We start from the raw sequence: 18,168 nt of genomic DNA, 5'->3' as shown, positions 1-18,168 counted from the left end.
ACCATAATAGAAACATTTTATAATTAAATTTTTATTATTAAATTTTATAATTAACCATAATAGAAGAAAAATTAAATTTGAAACTGAAACTCGACTTCAGTTTGTTTCCACAGAGTAGAATTTTTTAATTATAATTCCCAGGGTGCTCTACCTTGAAACAGTAATTGAGACCGCCTGACGTCTTGTTTCTTTTACTGGTGATAAGAAAAGGTGCAAAGGAGTTGCTTATTCGAGAGATAAAACGCAATTTCAAGCAGAGGCGTGTTTTAAACAAATATTCATTCACTTGGATATTTAACTGTCGCTGCCATCGAGGGGTTTTACTAAAAATTTTAGTGTTTTAAAAATTGTCACTATGTAATCGAATCAGTGACGAAATATGTATATTTGTGTTTAAATTTTGCAGTATTTTCAGCAGAGAGATAACATCGCAGAGATTCGTCTTTCGGTTCCTACGACTGGAATTGCGTGTCGAAGTGTTCGTCGCAGTTATTGAATCATCGATGCACTGTTATCAGACGAAGATAAACATACCACAGAGTATTCAACGAAGATTAGTGTCGGAAATACACGCTGTTAGGATGCTCGAAGGACTATTGCGCGTTCCCGTTTCGCCACGTTTATTGGATTAATTGATGCTGTCGCGTGTTATTCTCGCGGCCAATTCATCCTATGGAATCGCATAAATACTGCTGAAGAACACGTTTTTATTTCCACGATTACAATCGCACTAATTATTTTATTCTTCCAGTTAAAACCTGAAGTTTACGTATTTTTTCCGGAGACACTTGTCGAACAAAAAATTCCAATTTTTCTCGAAATGTAAAACCTAGATTGCAACTTTAATCGAGCCGTTTATTTTGAAAGTGGCCTTAGTCGATTTTCGAAAAAAATCAAGCTAGCAATTTTAATATTTACATTTCTACGTTGTCTTTTCATTCTGAAGCAAATTGTGACTAACATATTTAACATCACAAAGATTTTGTAAAAAGAAAATTAGCTGGTTAATAAAATGATACAAATTTTTATTTTGAAAGTGGCCTAAGTCTCCATTTGTCAGTTGTCTTAGTATCAGGACATTCGTTTTTCGATTTTGGCGTCGTAGAAATGTCATTAAAGAAAAATAATTTACTGTTTCTCCCCCAAGATTATTACAACGTGTTATCAAGAAGTGCCGGAAAGGTAATAACTTTATTTTAAATGAAATGAAACAAGAGGATTTCGTATAAAAAAGATTTTTGGAGGATGCAATGTTTAAATATACACAAAATGTAAATGAGGAGTAAATTGTTATGTAATTTATATAGTTAGAAGATTACCTGAATTGCATAAATGGTGTATTTCAAGTTTTGTAATGAAATATAAAATAAATTGAATATTGTTTTTCCAATTTGAAGCATTTTAAATTATATCGAATGAAAGTTGGGCCGTTTCAAATTTTATTTTAAGACACATATTATTCACTGAATAATTGTTATTGTTTTAATAGGAGTTGTAAATTCAACTCTCTTAGATACACTTAAGGAGTGTGATTCATTGGTATCCTATACGTATTGTATAACGCAAACTCTTAATTTAAACTTAAATGGACTTCTCGGCCACTTTCAAAATAAACGGCTCAATTATCCATTTTTCCAGGTCGAGTGTTAATCGGTTTTGGAAAGTCACGAGTGTTGATGAAAACACATTCGACTATGTTCGAGCGATTACAGCGCAGTTATGCAACAAAGACCTCAAGTTTAATCACTTTCCATTGCAACTGAAACTGAACGGCCTGTTTAACGCAGCGAGCCAATTACATTTAATTAATGTGTCTTTTTTTCTCACTTCTAAACGGTGCTGTGAAAACGCGATTTCCATCGAAGCTCGCGTGCTCTGTCTATTGTACGCGATCGCAAGCATCTCGTTTCCAAATGAAACAACTTCCAGTTATGCTAATGCGTGCATGGGAAACATTTCTTTTCGTATGTGTGCCTATTTTCGAAACGGTAGATCCGATTCGAGATAACGTTTATATTCGCCACGGTGCAGATCAAATAAAAGTTGCCTGCTATTCAGACACCCGTAGATAAACCGTTAGAAAATATACTGATAAACATAATCCAGGATAGAAGTTGTCCGAGTTCTTTATTACTGACGACCGATAAGCCTGTTATGCTTCCGTAATCAAAACGATTATGCGTGTCTGAGCAGAAAATCGTAGAAAACATTCGCGGGAATTAGAACTCTATGCACTTTACCAGAATAGATTCACAAAAGACGTAAATGTCTAAAAGATCAATGTATAATAACTAGACTGCGGATCTTTATGCATTTATGAAGAAATTGGTTGGCTGAACTATAAAACAGTAAAAGATTTAAAAAGTTTTAAAATATCATGACGTCGTTTTTAATGTAACAAAGTCTGTAATGGATGAAATCAATTTTTGTCTTATTCCTCTTTCCCACAATCATTTTTATTTTGCATAAAGGTCCGCAGTCTATAACGTTTTTACAATATCGTGAAAATTAATTTCCTCACATTCATGTAAAACTCGATCACAAAAATAATCGATGCAAAATTTATACTTTTGGAGGAAGAATTTAAACGCACTCTTTCGTCACAATCACGCAATTTAAAATGTTCAACTTACACAAGTCTCTGCAACCCATAATACACTTAATAAACAGTCAAAGTCGATACAATAAAAATTAATGAATAAAAATGGTCAAATACGAATACACGAAACTCGAATTCGATATTTCACAACGAACCGATAGAAAATCACTACGTTTTCTTAGAGAGTAGATGATAACGGCCGATTAGATTAGAAAATGGCCGACAGAAGCGTTTGGTCCAAACGACGACTGAATAAAAATGGTCAAACACAAATAAATCGAATACAAATAGACACTCACGAAATTCGATGGGTATTTCACAACGAACCGACAGAAAATCACTATGTTTTCTTAGTGAGTAGATGATAACGGCCGATTAGACTAGAAAATGGCCGACAGAAGCATTTGGTTCAAACAACGACTGAATAAAAATGGTCGAACACAAATAAATCGAATACAAATAGACACTCACGAAATTCGATGGGTATTTCACAACGAACTGACAGAAAATCACTATGTTTTCTTAGAGAGTAGATGACAACGCCCGATTAGACTAGAATATGGCCGACAGAAGCACTTGTTCCAAACGACGACTGAATAAAAATGATCAAACACAAATAAATCAAATACAAATAGACACTCACGAACTGACAGAAGATCACTATGTTGTCTTAGCGAGCAGGTGATGATGGCCGATTAGATGAGAAAATGGCCGCCGAAGGGACCGGAAATGTTGACGGAGAAGCGGCTTAACGGTCGATGACCGGCGAGATCGACGATTGAATCGCGAATGAAAATGATCACCGAATTGGGCCTGGCTAGCTCGAAGGTTGCCCAATGATAGGCTCGCGGTGATTTGTTTGTTTGTTTCGGCGTTATCAATGACGGTGCGCGCTAATAAAAAGGAGTAGTCGGACAGCAAATCTTCGTTATCTGGCTCTTGAGCCGTTTCGATTGGAGACACGTGTTACAACGCGCGAAAATTACACCATTTTTGCGTTTCGATAGATTCTCGTATCGACGATTCTCACTGACTTCTGTAATCATACATTTTTTAATTTCGAAGAAATATTTTGGAAAGAAACACGGATTGTTTGTTGACTTACATTTTTATTGTAAGATACTTGAATAAAGAAATTTCCTATGAAATTGAAATATTTTCTTCGCAACGTTCAATAATTATGAAATAATAAATGTAGAATCGGTCATTCGATCGCTCCTGGTATTTTTAACTATAACAATTATTCCTGCTCGTGAGTGAGAAAATAGTTCTCAATGTCACGAGCAATTTCAGTGATTTTCTTGATTGCTATAGCGGGATTTTGCAACTATGTTGACGTTGGAGGAGGTCAGTGAAGTGCGTATAATTGTAGAGTCTTCTGAATTGTATGCGTGCGACTGATTTAGCTCGGTTGGTAGATGATTGTCCCGTTTTGTTGATTGTTGTTGGGCGTATCTGGTCAATTTATAGGAACTAGAGAATTTTATCTTATGCAATTCGCAGCAACTATGTGCTTTACAATACTGGAAAGTGTATTGTAATTTCATATAATTTCTATAAAGAGATTGTCGTCTATTTGATTAATATTTAACAAATTTAATTGATCAATTCGATCTGTAATTGCTAGATACGAAACGTTTATGCACCTACTGGGAAACACAGTCGTGAGAAACGCAGTTGCAAGCGAATCATCGAGTTGAGTAATATTCTGTTGCAATTTCAGCGCGGTAAGCGATAGCGCAAATTAACTACCATTTAAATGCGGACTTCGCGAATTACTTGACCAAGGAATTTCAACCGCAGAAATGTCTGCATTCCAACAGGCGCATACATATTGCACGTGGTTATGCGTTTAAATAAAGAATTATACGTAATTGCAGGCCTACGATTACCTCAAAATTAACAGACACAATTTTCTGTGAACCCAATCATTTTACCTGACAGCCTTGTTTAACGATTATTAGCTATTAATTCGACAGATTAAATCGGATGAATGGATGTTCTCAAGATTCAGAAAGGATTAGCAAGATCACTAGATCACTAGATTGATCACCGACTAATGTTAGTCGAGATACAAATCGTCGATCCCCTATCAGAAAATTGAATAAGCTCTACCGAGAATCGGTAGTCAGCAAACTAAATCGTGATTGTCAGCTTGGATCAGTCGTATCGGGGGTCAACGGCACGAATTCGTAAATAAAAGTTCGAGAATGTCACGTACTGTCACTTCAGTGGTCAGGACCGACGATAATGAATTAATTACGCGGCTCATTACGGCCATGAGTGTCGCGTGCCACGATAATTCAACTATTGACTTGACACACGTCTGATGTAAACGATTTCGTGTCGGCTTCAAAATTTGTTGCTACAGGCTCTGCCATTTTTTTTATAGGTCCCTATCTACCGCACAAAAACAGATTTGACTGCACTCTACAATTTCGAACCGAAAGAAACGAGAGTCCGTTGCCAATGTTAGAAAGAAGGGTTCCATTGTCAGAGCCAGTTTTCGACAGTGAACTCATTATTAATAACTCGGTTGGTGGAGTCACGACGACCAGGAACGTTTTCACCAGTCATTCTCCGCTGATGCAAGAGCAGTGTGTTGATCAAGGAAACCGGGAAGCGTCTCGCGTTTTTCGCCCCGCACTCAAGAATTTAACGACAATGCGACACTCGAGCCAGTCGTTGCGCAATACTATGTCACCAACGAAGACGTAAGAATCCAGCGTACGGTTCAAAGGAACTCTTGACCTTACGCTACGGCGATAACGCAATATCGATTCTGTCAGTTCAGTTTCGAGGAGTGCGGAACGGCTGGTCGCTCGTTGCAGGCGGAATTGATCGTGATCCGATCCAATCATCGAATCGACGGGGATAATGGCACGTCGCCAAGCTGTCTCGATGTCGTTGCACGATGATTTACGCGATCGGAGCTCTCGGATTATAATAGAGACTTCGCCGGACGAAAGGAAATATCGATTGGATCTCGGGCTCTAGAATGTTCTCTTCGAGGTCAGGGGGATGGTGTGGAATTATTAAGGGTGTCAGGGTTGTCAGGCTCTTCGGATCATTTCGATCCCTTCAGGCTTCTGTGACGGCTCTGTGGCGGCTAATGTGGCGAGGCTCTAGGTTATAGGCAGAACTGTTAAAAAATAATAGAGGCACCTAGAATTAATGTAGGGGTCCAGAATATCAATCTTGAGGATCCACTATATGGACTCCCAGAGGTGCTCGTTGCAATTCTTCTGACATCAGAATATCTAGAGACTTTAGGATCACATCGATTAAGAGTCAACAGTTCTCAGAGTTCATCAGAGCCATTCCAGCTCTGTAGACAGTGTCTACAGGTCTTTATAGAAATTTTGTAAATGTACCATGATTCTAATTAGAGTCGTCAGGGTCTGATAGATTTATCATGACTCATTAGATGGTCTCTAGAGGTCCTTACAGCGATTGTCTACATTCACCAAGACTTCTAGAGTCTTCGTGGTCTGTTAAATTTATTAATACTCCTTAGTCAGTCTCTAGAGGCCATCTAGAGTCCCCATATCAATCTTCGGGATTCTCTATAGATCCCTAGATGCCCTCATAGCAATTTTTTTAATTTACCAAAATTCTTGAGTCCATCAGAGTCATCTCAACTCTTTCGTCAACCTCTAGAGTGCATATAGAGTTCTCATATCAATCTTAGGGATCCACTGTGGACTCCTAGAGGCCCTTATAGCAATTTTATAAATTTACCAAAATTCCTGAGTCTATCACAGTCATCTCAACTCTTTCGTCAACCTCTAGAGTGCATCTAAAGTTCCCATATCAATCTTATGGATCCACTATGTACTCCTAGAGGTCCTCATGGCAATTTTCTAGCTTCACCAAATTCGTCAAGCCACTTGATTACCTTCCATCGAAAATGGTAATGAAGGAAAAATGTAACAATAATAATTTTGTCACATATCGTCCAGCAGCGCAACGTAGTCTACAAGTATTATATCAATGCGATTTGTCTACGAAGTTTCCTTCAAAAATATAGGACATACATAATTCGTTATGTTTTATCACGAAGAAAACACAGCCCGCGACCCAGATAAACTCAGTATCCGTGTCAATGTTACAAACCAAAGAAAAAAATAACGGCTCGTGTAACGACCCAACGGAACACGTTTCCGACAATGTGGAAGAACATCGCTACAACATCCTAAATTCGCACCGGTTATCTTATCTATGCCGGCGTTTTGAGTGACCAGGGAGCTGTCAGTAGCAAAGTCGAGGAGTTCAATCGCGGTTACGTGATTAGAAGTGGTGTCACGCTGCCCGATACCGATGGAATTCAGTCGAGGAGGTCTGGAAAGTGTGGACAGCGACCAGAGAATCACGAGATTCGATAAGTTCGTGGAAAATGATCGTTGGTTAGTCACGTGCCGCGTGATCATGCCGCGCGATCGCCTAATCACCTAGTCATCGGACCAAAATCGAGAACTATGCTCTTAAATCCTTAATCGTCGGACGAAACAATCCTTTTCTGATTTTCTACCATTTTTGTTTCAAGTCTCCAAGTAATCTAATCTTGAAGAGATCGAAGAGTTGACAATCTGTGATTTCAAAAGGGAAAACAACTTGGTTTAAAATGCACAAAAAAATTGTTCCAATTTTTATTTCATTCTTCAAGTTGTGAAAACCCTTAATTGCCATTATCCTTAATTCGTCCTTTATTTTTCTTGTTTGTCTTTTGTTAATTGGATGGTACGCTGAAAAATCAATTTGCTGGAAAAAAGAGTAGGCTGCATTAAGATAAGATACTACTTTTTCAGAAACGGGGAAAAATGTGTCAAATTGACACCAACAACATCCACTGAGGGTCGATCAAATATTGATGGAGCGAATTCATGAACGCCCGATAATTTGCCGGGAATAGGAGACTGTTTAAAAATACGATCGAGGAATTTGTCAACCGTGTTTTATGGACGGTTCAATTTGAGCATCGAGGCTCAAATTATTTTGTGTTCATCGGATGGGACATATGTATGTTTACTGGAACTGACACAAGGAGATATATTTTCCTCTTGGGAATCTGCTCGTGATTAGCGCTTCTGTGCTTGGAACATTGTCCACGATTTAAATGAATTTTGTTAACAGACGGTTCCACGTATGGTTACAAGTTGGTTGAACGTGTTTCCCAAGTTTGATAAACATTTTTAGGAAATGTGTTAAGATTTTATTACCACGTTTTTATTAACTCGCTTTCTTGTCTGATTTTAAACTAACTTCTCGATCAGCTAGACACTTAAAACTTTAATCATAGCTCAGAACTGGATGACAATGCGATATTGAACCCCCTTAGATTTAACAAAGAAAATAAAAAAACAATTCTTTTTACCGGAGTTAAACGCACTATTCCCCTAAATTTTCGTAAAAATCTTGATTATTTAAAGTTGAATGAATAAACTCCCCAACACATATAAATATCAACGATTTAAAAAAAAGCATGAATTAATAAATTTAAAAAAAGCAGAAAATAATCATTTAAATAAAAAATAATTTTTAATATACTTACCACGTTTTTAAGATGAAGTAAAAAGTATAAAATAATTTCCCCATACAGATAGCCCTGAAAATTTGTGATTGTAAATTTTTAATCTATGAAAATACTTGTAAGATTTAAAACGAAAAGCGTGGGGCGCAAGATAACAGTAAGGAGTGTAGAGAGTAGCTGCCATTGAGAAAACTCACACAACAGTTCATATCATTTGCAGTGCAATAAAATTGTTAGTGACTTAGGTGAACTATTCATGCATCAATTTATCTATTGCATGCGCCCCACGTTTTTCGTTTTGAATCTTGCAAGTATTTTCATACCTATTAATAATTCACAATCACATTTTCAGGACTATCTGTATGGGGTTAGGAATCTGTATGGGGCTAGGAAAAATTATTTTATACTTTTTAGTCCGTCTCAAAAACGTGGTATATGAAACATTCTTTTTATTTAAATAACTTTTTCGTGTTGTTCTGGGAGATACCGTTCCTCCTGGGTTCTCCGAGGAGTACAGAAAAGTGCACAGTGGATCGTAGCAAAGTTAATAACTCGATAACAAGGCAGAATTGAAAGACACATAAAAGAGTATTTAACTAATTGCCTCTAGTCCTGCTGTCTGGTCACGACCTCTGACCTCAATTAGAATCTGTATCTACTCGTAACATTGTACTTAGGATGGTTATTCCCTTCGAGATTCTTCACTTACTAGTCCTTAAATCAAGATAAACTCGCAATCCCTTAATCTCTCACAAGGTACCTCTAGGAAATATTTCACCATTTTCACGACGAATCAAAAAAATAGCATTTTTGTTATTTGTGTATCCTAAAGTCAGAGTTGCACATTAATCGATATTAAAATTTTAATCAAGATTGATTAATTAATGTGTACGATTAAAAAAGGTAATCATTGAAAAATCGACGATTGATTCAATCGATTGATGAAGTTAATCGTCAATCGTTGATTAAGAAAAGAAATCATCGAAAAATCGGAGACTGATTCGATCGATTGATGAAGTTATTCGTCAATCGTTGATTAAAGTTTTGCCCAACTCTGCCTAAAGTGAATTAATATGCGGAAAAAGAACGCTGACAATAGGAGAAATTTTCTACTGAAGATATTATGAGCTCTTGAAGAATTTATAACACCGTTGTGACTTTTAGCGAAACTTTTATTGTTTCAACTGAATATTACGGATTATTGTAAAGCATTTAGCGATGCAAATTCTAGTTTATCTTTCGTTTCTATGAATCATCGCTCACATTTTAACGTCATAACTTTTCATTTATCTTTTAACGGAATGCTATTAACCATTCAGTAGTGTTTGTCATTGTTCAATTTTTAGTTTATCTTTATTGTTTTTCACCGAATAATACTATGATCAGTATAAAATATTTTGCAACCTCGAGAATTCTAGCCTATCTGTTTAACTAAATACTATGATTCGCAATATTCAATACTCAATATTATGAATCAGCGTGTCAAATATTTGGAATAAAGAATTTTTATAGGAAGCATACAGAGTATATAATGTTGTTTACTGGAAAATTTAGTGTCACGAATCTTTAATGACTCAATTATTCTGTATTTCCATGAATATTTATCAATAACTCGAAGACAAATAAATTTTTATAGCCTAAACGACCCGTTTCCTTCCGAAGCGGCGGATACACACTCTTTTATTATCGGAGCGCGTGGTACGGTTAGTCATTCTCTCTTTATCGACCACGTGCCGCTAATTACATACTAGTTCCAGTATACGTCTGGGTGCTGGAAGAAAGTAATGGAACACATGTTATACCGCAACGATACCGGCTAGAGATACCGATGTCCTCTGCAACGACTGATAAAACTGTTTCTTCCGAGCCTCTTTTCGAAAACAAGCCTGGATTCTCGGAAAAATATGAATATTATAAATGTTCATCACATTTGAACAACCACCGACTGTAACGTCATTCACTGAACGCGGAACCGCGGGTGCAACATCTCTCTACAATTTATTTGTTGTATTCCATCAATACTGACTCAATTATTAAAAAATAATGTTATACAAAACAGACTAAAAGAAATTAATCTTCTTAAAGAATAAAAATTATTATGCATTTCACTACCTTGCGATCGATATTTCAAACAACATTAATAAAAATTATTGTACATGAAAGTGAAGATATATGTATACAAAAAAAATGGAATGAAAGGAAATCTTCGAGAAATAACTCTAGTTGATTTAAGACTCTTTAAAAACAGTTATACAAAAGAGAAAAAAGAAACGTTGCTTAAAAAAATGACAATAGGAAGTGATCACTAGATTGCGGATCTATATGCAAAATAAAAATTATCTGTATCGATTGCGAGGAATAGAAACCAAACAGAATGTTATTTCTTCCTTCAATAATTTTAATAGATGAGAAATCATCTATTGACCTCTTCAATTTTTGAAATTCTCCCTCAATTTTCAATTTCATCTACTCGATTTTGCTATAAATGCATAAAGATCCGCAGTCTAGTGATCACATATGAAAATAAAATCACCATCCAAAAGAAGAATGAGAAGAAATTAGATTCAAAAACATTAGAAGGAAGTAATACTGTAAAGAAATGAAGGAAGATTGGTAAAAAAGGCGGAAATATACTCCGGCTATAATTAATTAATATTTCCCGGGACACAGCAGCACCCGTTCTATAAATATGCACACGATATTGCATCATTGGTAGCTTCCTTGTGCAACCACAGGACACATGCAGAACAGCTATACGTAGCTGCAGGATCTGCAGGAACTGCATAATCGACGACCCACGCGTTCCTTTTTTCCTACCGTTCATCCGAGACCAGTTGGATAACGAAATTGGTGGCAGGTTTGTATATTAATTAAATCACGTGATCGCGGCAACAGGTGAAGCACTCTGTTGCGTAAACGATGCACGTGATTATCATGTCGTTACATTAACGCGATTAGAGGAGGACGAGATTAATCTACCACCATCTGTCGTCGATCTTTGTGAGAACGATATATTCGCGAGAAGGCGACCGATCGACCGATTTTATCGATATCGATAAATCCTCGGTTTGTCGTGATTTCTCTAGCGTGTCGAGCTGCTGGGTGCCATTTAGCGATCGATTAATAGGGGATTTCGGAAGATCTTGTCCTTAAGGCAACTAAACGATTTTTTATCATTTAGTATGGTCGAATATTATTTTATTTGATTCTTACCTCGATCGTATGCATTTAATTTTTGCATTAGATTATTATAGAATGAAACAACTTATTAATTTTTAAAAATTTTATGATCAAATTCTTTTTTAAAATTTTTTGAACGATTTAGATAGGATTGTAGATAGGATTTTTACGATAGGATTTTATCTAATTCCTGCTGCATTGAATTCGAATTTGAATTTATCTGTAAACTTGTGTGTCCCCTTTTATTTCGTATTATTTGATTTAGGTGTTTTTGGATTTAATTAGGCAGCCGTGTATTTCGAGTGATCATGCGATTGCAGATTTCATGCGTTTATTGCACGAATTCGAGCTGAAAGTGGAACAAACTGGAAGATAATCCCGCTGAGATTTGTCATTACAGTAATTATACGTGCTACGACTCGTACCATTCGAATTAATACGTCATAAAGCGACCAGAGACACAGAGGAAGTACATTCTTATCTAATTGTGGATAATACCGACCACATTTGTGTCTTAAGCATAGCTTTCGACACGTGCTCGTTGGTATTCTTTGTCTTAAATATATCCTGTACACTACAGCAAACAGAACGTGATGCTGCAAGCTAAAAATGAAACGAAACTTGAGATTGACGAGATTGGTTGATCTGGAACAATGTAAGAGCAACATCAAATTACAGATGTAGTATTTTCGATTCATTAAAATTAAGGCGGTAGACTGGTTTCCAGGATTGCAAGGATGCGAGATACGCGTTCTCATTTCTCGATAATACGGAAATGGGGATTTTGAGTATTCAAAAACGCTATCGCCCTCAAAATTCCTATTTTTACCACGCTTATATTAACTTGCCGTGTTGTTGTTGTATGCGTCAAATCTTGTAATCGAATTTTAAACCTCCTCCCACAATCAAATCTTGCTACAATTTTGTATTCACACTTGCTTCCGATGACAATACAAGTAGAAAATAAAATATATAAAAAAAACTTTTTAAAAACCACGCTTATATTAAAACGCACTAAAAAAGGAGAAAATAATTTTTTTCTTGGTTCTCCATAAAATACCGAATCTAGTTAAATGATTAATAATATTTTTCTCCAAAATTTTAAGCAATTAGTTCACCATTTCTTCTGTTATAAAATTAGTGTCGCTAATGCTTCCGAAAAATGCAAATTACGTCTCGTAAACGAAAAAATAGGAATTTTGAGGGCGATAGAGCCCTGGATCGATCTTTTACCTAGCGTTCTTGACTACTGAAAAACCCCGTTTTTGTGAGAAATGAGAACGCGAATCCCGCACCCTCACAATCCTGGAAAAAGGAGTCTACTCCCTTAAGGTAAAACAGATTTGCTGTCTAGTGACGACTTCGAAACCAATTTTCATTTCATTTTCACTGAATCGTCCATTAAAATATCGCGGTGGTTGAACACATGGTTGAACACTCTATTCATGAGACCTGTTAATTAATGATTCAGCGTTTTTGACCATGAATGATCATTCCCAGGGAGTTTTTTCGTCCGACCGGTGACTCACGTAGGCATCTCTTCTCACATGATCTGTCTCCGTGCGGACGCACACGCGTCATGCAAGTAGATTAGGATGTCACATGACGAACGCGACGTGTATTCCCGACGCGGCCGATTGCAGAACAGAGGGAAAAAAAAGAATCTTGTTTTGTTCTCGCGAAGAAATTAATTGCATTTCCCGGTAGACGAGATGGACCGTGATGTCTGTTGATCATGCTCGAGCTTCACTGCGTGGGCTGGAAGGACGAGCAAGAATACAAAGAAATTGTTTAAACAATACGGGGTTATTTTGGATTCCTCTCTTTCCAAATATTTCATGTTCTAACTTACCTTTCTGTATTCGGCGTCTTGAGTGGATCGCCGAGCCTCTTCTGCTGCAATTTAAATTCGTAGTTAAAAAAATGGTAAAATTAGAAAGCAATTTAAAAAATTTTTTAAAGAATTGTTTAATTGTCTCTAAGGGTGCATCAAAATTCTTAGAGGATCTCGTAGTGATCCTAAGGGGGATCATAAAAAATCATGGATGATCGATAGTGATCTGGAGGGTCTCCCAATATTCTGTGAGGGCCTCATAACGATCCTGAAGGTTCGTAAAAATATTTATAGCGTCTCGTGGTGACCCTAAGAGTTCAGTAAAAATCATGAAGGATCTACAATGATCTTGAGGGTCTACCAATATTCTTTAAGGGTCTCATAATGATTCTGGGGGTTCATAAAACATCATGGATGATCGATAGTGATCTGGAGGGTCTCCCAATATTCTTTGAGGGCCTCATAATGATCCTGAGGGTTCGTAAAAATTCTTTGAGAGTCTCATAATGATCCTGAGAGTCCATCGAAATTCTTAGAGGCTCTCATGGTGATTCTGAGGGTCTCCCAATATTCTTTGAGGACCTCATAATGATCCTGAAGGTTCGTAAAAATTCTTTGAGAGTCTCATAATGATCCTGAGAGTCCATCGAAATTCTTAGAGGCTCTCATGGTGATTCTGAGGGTGCGCAAAAATTCTCGAAGGATGTAAATTGAATATTCTCCTGTTTCTAGGTAACATTCACGTGACAGTTTACAACAACGCGAACACGTAACAGCTTTTAGTATGAAATTGCAATTACCAAGCGATAGAGAATCTGCGGCTGTTCACGACAATCTATTAAAACACCTTTAACTCCCTCGGCTTCACCGAACAGTGGAATATTTCTGTCGATCTAACGATGTCGCCGATCGATTAACATAAATCACCAAGCACAGATAATTTCCGTTTTATCAACTGTCTGCGAGACACCTGTATTTAACAGAAAAAATGCAGAGCACAGTTCGCTGTTGCTTATCGCGTCCTCCGCTATCTGCTCGGCTGTAAACAAATGCTACCGCGTCTTAAAATACAAACATCGAAAACGGGTAAAATTAGAAGTTTATAGTTCTCAGCTGACAGGTGTCAGCTGACGAGGAAATGATTCAACTTTGAAAACGACGAGCTCCGAATTGGATCGTTAAATAGAGAGACCCCGTCGATTCCCAGCGAATAATACAAAAATAGACGAAATGACAGGTGGCGAGCGATACCTGTTTTCCATGGATCGTTGGTATTTTTTATTAGAATGGCGTTAAACGATTCTTGCTGTCATATTCTTCGAAATAATTAGAGGGCAGCTTGCGATCGGAGATTGTATTAATAGACTGTGGATTTTGTGCATTTGTGGTAAAAATTAGATTCAGAGAATTTCAGGACTCCAATGTTTTCGATTAAAATTATCAAAGAGAAGAAAACGTGTTTGTTGGGCGAGAGTTTGTTGCAAAATTACAATTTTGTAAGTGATTTTCTTCTTCTGTTTGAGGAATCACACTTTGACACTAATCTCGCAGCAACAATAAGTAGTTTCGCAATTTCTGGGCGCAGAAAACCTTATCTCCTAATTTCCTTGAAGTCGACAAGGCAACGAGAAGTGGCGTAATTCCTCGTAAAATCATCTGGCAATAAACAACAGAGCAGATTCTTCGACTGTATAAAATTATTCATAGAATCACCTATGATTTTTCGAAAAATGCTTCTTTAAAAAATTATAATAATAAACTTTAAACTTTCTTTATGAAAGAAAGAAATTCTTCCAGAATATTCTAATGAATTAAATCGCGAGCTTCTCCGAAAGTGAGGAGATCTGTTTGTGTACATGTAAACTATTCACGATTATGCGAGGCCGGTTGAGACTGGTCAGTCGCCTTTAACTATAATAATCTCGGCAGACAGCCGGCGAAGATGAATCAAGGCGGCCACACGGACATCCGAAATAGAAGGTCGCGCGTTCAGATCGGTTCTAGTAGTTTCGATAGCATTTCCAACATGAATGAATAGAAAAAGAATTTAAAGATGCCACTGTATTAATCTCGATTTATTACAATTATCAAAATCATAATTTTAATTGATCACATGTGGCATCTGGTGATTGTAAAATTTTTCAGAATAAATTTGTGTGAGAAAAAATGTTTAAATTTAGTTTGTAACCAATTCTAAAAGGCTCTTTGCTCTCGGAGAGATCAGCCACGAACCACATGATCACTTTAGGTTAAGTGACGATGATCACGCAGTACGATCGATCCTGTTGCACGCTGATTGACAGTCGCGCGGTTCTGAAAGTGGGGTAGGTAAGTGGCCAAACGCGGAATCGCGTTCGATTGTTCGCGCGCTTGAAACGTCGATACTCGCATTATCGCGACCTTGACCCACACGCTGGCTGCTATCCGGGGATGGGAAGAACGTGCTGATCGACGCATGGCTCGCTGTTCGCAGAAAAATCCATCGAGTACGGGAAATGGATGATTGCTACGAGCTGAGGGCGATTCGATGACTTCGGTGGGGGGCACGACGTTATTCAAAGTGCAATAAAATCAGAGTAGGGCACAAATCAACTAATAATTAAAAATGACTAATAGACTGATTGTTAATCATAGCAAAATAGTAATTAGTTAAAACTTTTTGATTAGTAAGTCATAACTACAAGGCACTAGTTAGTCACAGCTCTAAGTAATCGATAGTTATTGCTTATTAGTAAACAGCGGATCTTTATGCAAAATAAAAACTTTCGGTAATTATTTAGAACAAGGGTTTCCTCTCAGTTTTTGATCATCTTGAAATATGTTATAGATTTCTACTTTAGTTTTCGAGATATTCGCAAAAAATAATCGCTAATACGTTATTGAATTTTTCGTATTCCTGCACGCTCCGCGGGAACGTAAGCCTGTCCCGGCGCGGCGTTTGTTTACTTTTTGTTTCTAAACACGCTGTGGAGATGAGAGAGAAAACAGGGTCTCACTCTGGTCATACATATACAGGGTGAGCTTTCAATTTTGAAAGACTACTCCTGGATTTTCGTATGCGTGGTCTCCTCACAGAGACATTGAAGTCGTTTGGACCATTCATAAAAAAGTTATTCTGATTCAAAGTGCGTGCGATCAGCAGACTGCGGATCTTTATGCATTTATGGCATCTGAAAATTTTCAAAAAATGCTGGAATGTAAAATTCGATGGAATTTGGTACGATCTTTATTTATTCCAGATCTACAAAGGCTACTGCCACTGAAAATAAGATTTCATTCAATTCCACTTTTTAAAATTTGCCTACAAAAATTAAAACTAACTGTATACACATCAGTCACTTTTGATGCTCGGTAGGTATAGTGTTAAGCAATGTCAAAAAACAGGTTTTTCGTTTGATCTTGACTCGCTGAAATAAGAAAGAACACTTGTCCTTTGGATTACAGGTAATTCTGACAGTGCAGAAAACGAGTGCGATTATTATTGTAAATTATTCTACGCGAAAGCCAAATAACATTTATAATGAATGCGTAAGTGTTCACGGCGCAGAGAGAGCGAAAAGTTTCTGAAAGCTAAAGTGTGAACCGGGTTCATCGAATATGTATAGTGTGCAAAATAGCATAATGACCGAGGTATCATTATTTTTAGACCAGCACAATGCGTTCGAAGTTGGTGAACGCGGTTGAAGTAGCTTCGGACATGGTTGGTCAGACCGAAGCACGTGAACCGTTCATTAAAGGTATCGAATAGGGCAACGTGCAATTTTTTTCTGTAATTGGTAGATGCACTTATGCTCGGATTAATGCACACGCTTAATCACTCTGTCAGCGTCGACCGAAGAATGCATCCGCTAAATTACTTTTAATTTCACCAAGTGCGACTGCGGAATGCATTAAGCAAAGTGACCTCCCGTTTCCATTGTCTCAAAGAACTCTCCTCAGCCATTCAAACATTAAAAAATAACACAATGAATTTTTTCTCTTAATAATTTTAACGGTATATCCAATAATCTTGTAGTGTATAATGTACAAATAAATGCATGTTTCCATTCAAACATTAAAATAACAATGAATTTCTCCCCTTAATAATTTTAATAATATAAATAATAATAATCTTGTATGTCTATATATATATATACCCAGTTTTCTATTACATTTGTCTCATAAATGCATCAAATTCGCAGGCTAATAATAAAGAGCTAAGGTTAAGTAGTTTGAGACGTTCCAGGTCAGACGAAGCTCGTCATAAGTTTCATTTAATCATTGGCTATTTTTAATCGTTTCTTGGCAAGGATGATCACGTTTCTCCTGGAATATTGATTCATTATGTGGTTTTCAACTATTTTAATCATAAGGTAGATTAATAATTAACCTTCTGCTGACCTTCAACCTTTAAGCGAACTATGGAGCTGGATTGTGTATTATTGGATATAGTGTTTCTATTTCCGTTTCGATACAGAACAATACCGTAAATATAGTTTAACACTAAAGCTACCACTGCCGATCAAATGGCCGGTTTTATATTATTCATCTTACAATTATTGAAATTATGCTTATATGGAACTTGATTCAATAAATTTATTTATCCATGCACATACTGTAATAAAAACTGCACGAAATCTAAATAAGCAGAACCTTGTCATTTTTGTATGCTAAAATATTTCAATCGCTCTTAGTGCTCGGTAGGTTTACTGTTAATTGAATGATTGCATTTTTAATCTTTGAGGTTATCATTGAACAGTATACAGAATGGTAAAATATATAAAAACGAGTAGACTAATATTGAGTTTATGGCAATCAGGTTCGAATAAATTTTCACCGCGTGTTAATTCAATTTTTCTAATGGCGATAAATAGCGTCGCGTGCACGAGCAAACAGTTACGAAAAGCTCTAAACCCGTCCGATTATATCTCGCTGAGACACGGACGTGGCCGCTAGGTGTTAATTCAACAAGCATTATTGTCGCAGAGAATTGTCGAAACGTAGTTCGCATGTCCGAAGTCGGAACACATGGTGCTACCCAGCAGA

The 18,168-nt window shown here is 36.9% G+C and overlaps 1 protein-coding gene across 2 annotated transcripts in view; it reads right to left on the bottom strand.

The window, feature by feature from the left end:
* The window catches only part of LOC143215137 (uncharacterized), a 24,757-nt gene that overhangs the window by 569 nt on the left and 6,020 nt on the right, over positions 1 to 18,168 (bottom strand). The window contains exons 2-3 of one of the 2 annotated variants that reach the window (XM_076436981.1): positions 13,162 to 13,205; positions 12,661 to 13,067 (exon numbers count right to left, since the gene is read on the bottom strand). In XM_076436981.1, the coding sequence (XP_076293096.1) occupies positions 12,997 to 13,067; positions 13,162 to 13,205 (115 nt within the window). In that variant the 3' untranslated portion in view covers positions 12,661 to 12,996. Of the gene's footprint in view, positions 1 to 12,660; positions 13,068 to 13,161; positions 13,206 to 18,168 lie in introns of those variants that run through there. The other variant, XM_076436980.1, reaches the window with a different exon arrangement.

The sequence above is a fragment of the Lasioglossum baleicum genome, chromosome 13 (genome assembly GCF_051020765.1).
Source record: "Lasioglossum baleicum chromosome 13, iyLasBale1, whole genome shotgun sequence".
NCBI classification, from domain to species: Eukaryota; Metazoa; Arthropoda; class Insecta; order Hymenoptera; family Halictidae; genus Lasioglossum; species Lasioglossum baleicum.
The sequence above is the reverse complement of the archived record's forward strand: the minus strand, read 5'-3'. Positions and strand labels throughout refer to the sequence as shown.